Source organism: Cricetulus griseus, chromosome 3 (assembly GCF_003668045.3).
Source record: "Cricetulus griseus strain 17A/GY chromosome 3, alternate assembly CriGri-PICRH-1.0, whole genome shotgun sequence".
Classification (NCBI taxonomy): domain Eukaryota; kingdom Metazoa; phylum Chordata; class Mammalia; order Rodentia; family Cricetidae; genus Cricetulus; species Cricetulus griseus.
In genome coordinates this window covers 212,152,913-212,161,626 of record NC_048596.1, presented here as the reverse complement: position 1 = coordinate 212,161,626, position 8,714 = coordinate 212,152,913, and the positions used below count along the sequence as shown (strand labels likewise).

The following is an 8,714-nucleotide window of genomic DNA, read 5'->3' as shown; positions in this document are numbered from 1 at the left end:
GGCAAGATATCCATTTTTACTATGTTGAACCTACCTATCCAAGAGCATGAAGATCTTTCCATTTTCTGGTATCTTCTTTTAATTTCTTTCTTTAAAGACTCAAAGTTATTGTTATACAGGTCTTTCACTTGCTTGGTTATTATTACCCCAAGATATTTTATGTTGTTTGTAGCTATTGTAAAGGGTGATGTTTCTCTGATTTCTTTCTCAGCACATTTATCGACTGTATTGTGGCTGCAGCAATCTCAATTCGAACCCGAGTCACAGCACCAATGTTAGCATAAAGCTTTAGGGGGACCTTGGTTGGGGGACAATAGCACATTCCATGGCAGGTGAGGTTGACTGAGTCAAAGGGAGAAACATGCCAGGCAGACAGAGCTTAAGTGAGAAGTTTTATTAGAAAGGGGAGGGAGAAAGAAGGAAAGAGAAAAGAGGTCAAGAGACACAGAAAAAGAACTGTAGAGTAGAGGGAGACAGGAAAGGTCCTGTCTGCCCAGGGGAACAGTGGAAAGAGAGCGGAGAGAGAGGAAAGAGCAGAAGAGAGCAGAGAGAGAGGAGAGCAGAGAGGGAGAGGAGCCAGAAAGAGCACAAAGATCAGAAAGAGAGTAAAGAGAGCATAGGGGGGTGGGGGTCTGTCTTTTAAAGGGGTTTGCACCTGCATGCAGACTAGTGCTCATGGAACCCTGGGATGACCAGAGTACTCAGGATGGCCTGAGTGCATTGTGCCAGGTGACGAGGTAGGGCAGCATAATGTCTGAATACCAACAATCCCACCTTTATTTATTATTGAAAATGTGAGGAGTTAGGCATGACAGGTTAGGAAATAAGGAGAAAGGGTCAAAATCTCCTGAGCAAATTGGGAGCACACTGGGAGGGGAGAGGTAGTTAGGAGCAAAATAAGGGGAGAATAGGAAGGGGCAGGAAGACATGAGGGAATAGGAAGATTGAGTTGAGGGAAGAATAGAGAGAGCAAAAAAAAAAGATTAAAGAGAAAATTGGCTCTAGGGAAATATCCACAGTTATACTACAATGACCCCAACTATGAATCTAAGCAATATTAGTTCAAGTTAGGGAACAAGCTTGTTTCACATGTAAGTCCCTTCTCCCTCTCCCTCCCTCACCCCCATCCCTCCTCCCCTACCCCCAACCTACCCCCCACCCCATCCACTCACCACTCCCCAGGCAGGGTAGGGCCCTCAACAGGGGCTCTGCAAAGTCCACCAAATCTTCCTGTGTTGGGCCTAGGCCCTGTCCCATGTGTCCAGGGTCAGAGTGTAACCATTCACGTGGGATGGGCTCTCAAAGTCCCTTCTTGCACCAGGGAAAAATACTAATCCACTACCTGAGGCTCCCTGGAGTGCAGAGGCCTCCTTATTGACATCCATGTTCAGGGGTCTGGATCAGTTTTGTACTGGCCTCCCAGACAGCATCTGGGGTCGATGTGCTCTCCCTTGTTCTCATGATAGGATAAGGGCAATTAAGATAGTCTCTCCCCAGGAAATAGAGGAGCAGAAATATTGACTTGGGGGAAGAATAGAGGAGAGAGAGCAGGATGAGAGATAGCATATCAGAGGGAGCCATTATAGGTCCGAGAAGAAATCTGGAACTAGGGAGATCTCCAGAGACCTACAAGGATGACACGATCTGACAATCCAGGCAATGGTGGAGAGGATAACCTAAAAGCCCTTCCCCTAAAATGATATTGATGACTTCTCTTTATGCCATCCTAGAGTCCTCATCCAGTGGCTGATGGAAGCAGAAGCAGAGACCCACAGCAAAACATTGAGCTGAATTCTTGGAATCTAGTTTGTAGAGAGGGAGGAGTGATGAGCGAAGGGGTCAAGACCATGGTGGGATAATCCACAGAAACAGCTGACCTGAACAAGGGGAAGCTCATGAACAGCTTAGGATGGAACCAGACACCCGGCATGTGGGTGTCAGTTAGGAGGCCTGGGCAGTCTATGGGGCCCTAGTATTGGAACAGCATTTATACCTAGTATTCAAATGAACATTGGGAGCCCATTCCCCATAGAGGGTCGTCTCAGCCTAGACACATGGGGGAGGGCCTAGGCAGAAGAGAGATGGGGTGGGGTTAGTGGGGGGGCATGGGAGGGAGAGGGAACTTGGATTGATATATAAGATTGTTTATAATTTAAATTTTAAAAAGGAAAAGGATGGTGTATGCTTAGAAATGGGGACTTTTGTTACTTTGTTGTTGTTGTTTCTCTGTAGCTTTGGAGCCTGTCCTGAAACTCACTCTGTATTCCAGGCTGGCCTCAAACTCACTGAGATCTGTCTGTCTCGGCCTCCCAAATGCTGGAATTAAAGGCGAGCGCCATCCCTGCCAGGCATAGAACTTTGTTACTTCTTAAAAAAAAATGTGGCTGCTAGCAAACAAACCTAAAACAAAAGTTCAAATTGGAAATATTTTATTGTTAGAAAATGTACTGGTTCTGATAACATTTGCAATGATAGATAAGTGAGTTTTCCTGTTGTGAGCAATACTGTGACCGATTATATTGCTGTCTTTTCTTCTCCGTAGTGTATGCCAATCAAAGGCCTAGGATTTGTTCTTGGAGCCTATCAGTGTATCTGCAAAGCAGGATTCTATCATCCCCGTGTCTTCTCAGTGAACAACTTTCAGAGTAAGTGTTCTTTGCCTCTAAACATGTGCATGTTACACACACACACACACACACACACACACACACACACACACACACACCATGCCTGCTGACAATCATTCAGATAATCATTTCACCTTGTTGAAGTTACAAGGTCAAATCCACATCGGCTTGGCTTTCTTAAAACACTTGCAAGTTTTTTGTTTGGGTTTGGCATTTTCAGTGCTGGGGTGGCTGTGCATGAAGACATGTGTGCTTGTATGTATTTTAGTCTTCAGAACATGTAAAAGCCTGAAGATGTTATAACTCTTGGAGATGACCTAAGTTTTAGCTTTTGAGAATTGTTACTTGTTCAGTCCAGCTAATGAGTTTGGTTCATACCTGAGAAGGGGAGTACGGATTGAGGAAAGAAACAGGCTAGAGACAGAAGATAATGTTGGGAGGGCGCCCAGTGAATACTGATATCTGCCCTAGTTTATTGCTCAAAGTTCTTATATGCCCCAACCAAAGGGGGAGGGGCAGAAAGACTTTCTTACCAATGATACAAGGAAAAAACAGATGTAATTACTTCCTTAATTCTCTAAGTATCTAGTAATCACACCTTAGATCAAACCTGTTGTTTGGCCTTGAAGATTAAGTCATCTTGTCAGCATATCTTAGATCAACTATTCGGTTATCTAGGGAAGGCATCATTGAGCACACCTTAAGCCACATGTTAGACCTTTAGGTCTTAGGCCTTTAACATTGAAAGAGCAAGGCTAGGTTTGAACTCTCTGACCTTTAGTCAATATTTAATGGAGTCATTTCTATGAGCCTGACAGTTACTGGAAAGTTTCTAAAACTTATTTTGCCCATTTATTTTATTTGTGCATTTTATTATAAGTTACTTTTCAATAGTGCATGGAAAGTTATCAGTGAGCAGCTTAGCAACACATATTTGTTATCATCCTATTTTTATTGTTCAGGTTGCCAGTTACAGATTAGTGGGATCTTCTACTCAGAGCCAAACTAAAGATGTCACCGGTGATTTCTGAGACTGAGGGTAATCCTTGAAGCCTTTAAGATTGTCTGGGGAATTCAGATCTTCACAGTAGGAGCTCCCCATTTTGTGGCTGAATGTTTGCCTGGAGTTACACTCAGTTCTAAAAGTTGCAACACAGTTTGTCATTTATTGCTCACATATTGCTACTCATTCCCTTACAGTCACCAAAGGACCCTCCCATCCTGCTCCTCCAACCTCCTCCTAACACAATGTAGTTGTGGGGGTGACTCTTCTCTCACTTTTGTAGACAATGTCCAGAGTCAAAGGAGAGAAGGAACCCTCCCATTCGCAGTCTCAGTTGTATCCAAAGTGGGGTATTTATATGGAGTTTGCACACCAGCAATGAAACTTCATCATGTGTTCATTTTATGGTTATTCCAGAGAATGTTAGTGTTGTAATATAGATACTAAGTTTTATTCTCTTTGTAATACAGAGAATTCCATGTGGCCACCTTGGCTTGTAGCTGGCTATTGGATGTATTACCTGACAAAAAGGAGTGTAGTTGGAAAACAAAACAAAACAAAACAACCCCAAAAAACAAATATGGGGATTTCGTGGGAAATTGGATTTAGAGGCTGCTAAAAATTAGGCATATGCCTCTTTCATACAGTTATCCATTAATCTCTGGCACTCTGTTACTGATATGTGTGGTAATTTGCATCTCTAGTAGGCAATATTAAAAGGTACATTGAGACTCTACTGGGCAGTCTACTTGGTAGACATTTATAGGTTTCTTAATAGACTGTTTTCTTCCCCTTAGGAAACCTCATTTTTGGGTCTTGAATCTATTTACATTTTACTTCTTGGTTCTCCAGTCATGTATAACCCTTGTTCTGAGTAATATGTATAGGCAGAATTTTGGATGGTTCCATCTTCCACATACACATTGCAAGTCCTGTGTTTATGTGCAATTGAGCCTGTAATGAGAGAGTCAGTCCCTTTGCTGAGAGATAAGGTGATGGTAGTGAAGCTACCTCATGGTTATACTGTGACATAAGACTGTCTCTGATGTAGAAGACAGAGAGGAAAGGAAGGAGGGTGTACACACACAAATATATATTGATACACACAGATAGAGAAAATAGAGGTGAGAGAGACAGAGACACACAGAGACAGAGACACACACAGAGAAAGAGAGAGACTTGTACTGACTTGAAGAAACAAGCTATCTTGCTATGGGAATGTAGGTTGGGACTTCAGGCAGACTTCACTGACAGCCTTCAAGAAGGCAGGAATAGAACTTGAGCACTCACTGAGTGACCTAACCAGATATCTTGATTCTAGCTTGCCCAGATCTGCAGCTGGAAACCCAGGTATACTGTGCTTGGATCCAATAATCAGAAACAAGGAAATAACAGGCAAACATTTCAAGCTCTTGGGTTTCTAGAAGCGGGTTTTTTTTATTGTTTGTTTGGTTTTTTTGTGATCATAGAAAACACACAACAGCCATGATGATGGTGTTTCTAGAATGTTGGTGCTTTTCTGTGTGTGTGTGTGTGTGTGTGTGTGTGTGTGTGTGTGTGTGTCTGTGTGTGTCTGTGTGTCTGTGTGTGTCTGTGTGTGTCTGTGTGTCTGTGTTTGTGCATGTATATGTGAGTGTATACCCAGCCACCAATAATGCCAGAGCTACCATGACATTCTTCACAGCTCTGGTCCAGACATAACTTATGATTCAGCACTGAAGGGAAAGAGGGAGGCCTGGATTGTGTCGTGTGAAGGTATTTGGTATTTTGTGTCTGGTTTACCCACGTTTGTTCTCAGCTCCCACTGTGTGACTGAAATAAAACATCTAAATATTGTGGGACCAGAGAATGACTGTGCCACTTGCTTATAACACTACCAGGAGAAACTGGCTAACCTTTAACAACTTAGCTTTATTTAATTTGCACATTCCTACTTTCCCCCTTATTCTAAAAGCTGGGATTTTGCTTCGTTTTTTTTTTTTTAAATGTAGACTGGACCCACTCTCTAAGAACAAGCTAATTTTATGTTTTTATCTCTACCTCCCATGTTGTGCACACTGTTTCTAGAGAGAGAGGGGGCCACAGTTGTCAGAGTTGAGTATTGTTTTGACCTCAGCATATTTTTTACTGTAACTGACTTTGCTTAGTGATGGCACAGGAAGCCAGTTATTGTTATAATTTGAAGTCCATAAAATACTTTTAGACCAAATATATCTTTCTTGTTGGCCTTGTCAGGTTACACAAAAATCCCACGTTTAGTCACTTTCTTTCCTAAAGAAAAAAATCTAGCACTCTTACCAGGAAAATCAGTGCTATCAACTAAGGTCTATGCAGGCATTCATTATACCCTTTATTAAGTATTAGAATATACCACATGACTGCACATTGTAATATGTTAATTATTTAATCATAGTAATTTAGAAAATTATAGGAGAAATTACTTTCATGCTTTAAAAATTGTATTAACTAAAAACCAGCACACAAAATATTGGGTTTCATTATAGCCCTTTCATACATGGACATCTATATCCATTACCCTCTTTTGTCCCCTCTGTTCCCACCTGTTCTCCTTTGCTTTAATGTTATATATAATATATTTGTATGTAAAATCTAGATTCTGCATATGACAAAATGTGACATTTGTCTTTTCCTCCATTACCCCCTTGCTTCTCCCTCTTCTCATTAGCTCCCCTTCATTCCCACAAATAGTACATTTTTTACTTTCATGTACACATATATTCTACATTCTACATATGAAAATATGGTATTCATCTTTCTGAATGTGGCTTTTTTCTATTTTCTCTTGGAGGGATATTCATTTGTTAAGGAATGCCCCTGTGTAATCTTTGGACCAAAAGCAAAGAAGGCATTGAAGACCCAAAATATGAGAGAACATGTGAAGTTTCCAGCCAAGTTCATGGAATATAATAAGTAGTGATGGGGGAGGTCCTTCTGTGTATATGTTTGTCTTATTGGTTGATAAATAAAGTACTGTTGGCCAATAGGGAAACAAGATAGGTGGGACTAGAAGTCAAGGAGGATTCTGGGAAATATAGTAAAGAAGTCTTGAGATCCACACAGGAAGTTACATAGCAGGCAGACTCATAAATAAGCAAGGACAAGAAGGAAATCATTCCCTTTTCTCTTGCTCTTCCTCCTGGTCTCTGCTCTGGAGTTGCCATGTGATCCACCAGCAAGAGAGGGTGCCAGCGAAAGGTATCCTCCATAAGATAAGTCTTATAAAATATATAGATTTATGATCATTAAGACTGAGCTAGCAGATGAGAAATCCTAGTCATTTGTACCTAATAAGTCTCTGTGTGTTATTTGGGACCTTATGTGGCAGCAGGCAGAACTCGGGTGGCCTGGTGGAAAGTGCCCATGTGGTGGCAGGGCTCGGGCAGCTTGGTGGAAATACTTATTGTTACAAAGTAGTCCATAGACATATGTGTGTGTGTGTGTGTGTGTGTGTGTGTGTGTGTGTACACCAATACTACTGGTGATACATATAATGAGATAATCCTTAAGGCTCATTAGCATTATCTTTGAAATTTTGTGTTATACTGGGATAATTAGTGACTTAAGCTAGAACTTTAGAGAATGAATTTTATCAGAAGGAAGGTATGGCCATCAAGTCTGTAACAATGATGGCCATGAGGGGAGTGCACTAAAAAGGAACGAGCAGGAGCAAATGAGCCCCAGAGAGCAGAATGACTGCACTGAACAGATAACATTTGCTGAAGTCTAGCAAAGGATTCCACATTCCCACATGCATTTGCTCTCTGGAGAGGAGAGCTAGAGAGTGGTCCTGATCCTTTGGAGATAATGAAAATGTAAGTGTTACAAACCCCTTCAAAATTTGAAGTGCTATAAGAACCTTTATTTAGACCTAAGCACACAGTAAACAGGGGCTTGTAAAGACCAACCAGGGTATGGCTAAATGACATGATTTGAAATTAAGCTGACAGCCCTGAGACCTGGGTCCAGGCATCTCTTTGGAAATCGGTAGTCATATGAGCTAATAGGAGCTGACATCTGGAGATAGCATGGTTTCAGAAAAAATCTAAGTCCTGATGAACAGCTGTCTCCTCAGATCCAGGCTGTTCACTTCCAGGTTGATGGAATGCAAACTCATGATGTTCTCACACCTTCCACCCCCAAATTCATCCATATTAGCATGGAGTCCATCTCCAAGAATATCTCCTTTCTGTGTGGATTACTACCAGCTTTTCAGTTATATTTCTTGTCTTTCAGATTGACTTCAGTTTGTGCATCTTTCCAAATGAATCCCAAGTTACCAGTGACCCATAACTAAAGATGGCAATCTGTAATTTTCCCCCTTCAGTGCTATTGATATGAAAAGCACATGGTACAGGAGACAGACAAGAAAGAAATTGGAGCCTTTAGATCAAGTTTTTCAGGAAGAAAAAAATTCTTTTCAAAAGACAAAATGCAGGAATGCTGAGTACTGAGGCAAAGGGCATCCGTGAGCTGAGCCTCTTGCTCTGTAAGAAGAGGCTGATGAGGGCAGCAGCTACATGTGTCTCTGGGTATGAGGATAAGCTTTAGAATGTAGTAAGGGATTATGTTGATCGAATAAAGCAGTAGCAGAGAGTCCTTTCTATGACTATGGTCCTTGTCTTCACTAACCCAGGTAAGGGGCTAGGTTTCCAGTACCAGGCATGATTTCCCTCTCACTTAGTGGACCTTAAATCAGATTAGACAGCTCCTGGTTGTCACAACATGTAAGTAGGATTTATTGCACTCTGATGCATATCTTGCCGTGCTGTTAATTTTTGTGGCTCATAGCTATTACAGCTAGTAGAACTGTTTAATTGCTTTCCTCCCTGGACACCTTACGTAGTATTTTCTGAGACTATGGAAACTAGACCACAGGAAAAAGGCTTCAGGTCAGAGCCAGCTCCACCAGTGGTACAAGTTTTACTTGAGACAGCTGCTTATTTTGTGGCTGTGTGGCTGTGCTACCAAGTTTGGGTGTATTTTCCTCCATTTAGGACTGCTCTGGTCACTCGTCTGAGGTGTGAGTTTCTACCTGTAGTGTCAGATAACAATTGAGCACATAG

The 8,714-nt window shown here is 41.7% G+C and overlaps 1 protein-coding gene across 1 annotated transcript in view; it reads left to right on the top strand.

Annotated features, from left to right (window-relative positions):
* The first annotated feature begins 675 nt into the window (after nt 1-675).
* Gpr158 (G protein-coupled receptor 158) overlaps nt 676-8,714 on the top strand; it is a 182,771-nt gene continuing 174,732 nt past the window's right edge. Inside the window, exons 1-2 of the mRNA XM_035441709.1 lie at nt 676-729; nt 2,543-2,645. Of these exons, the coding sequence (XP_035297600.1) occupies nt 676-729; nt 2,543-2,645 (157 nt within the window). The remainder of the gene's footprint in view (nt 730-2,542; nt 2,646-8,714) is intronic.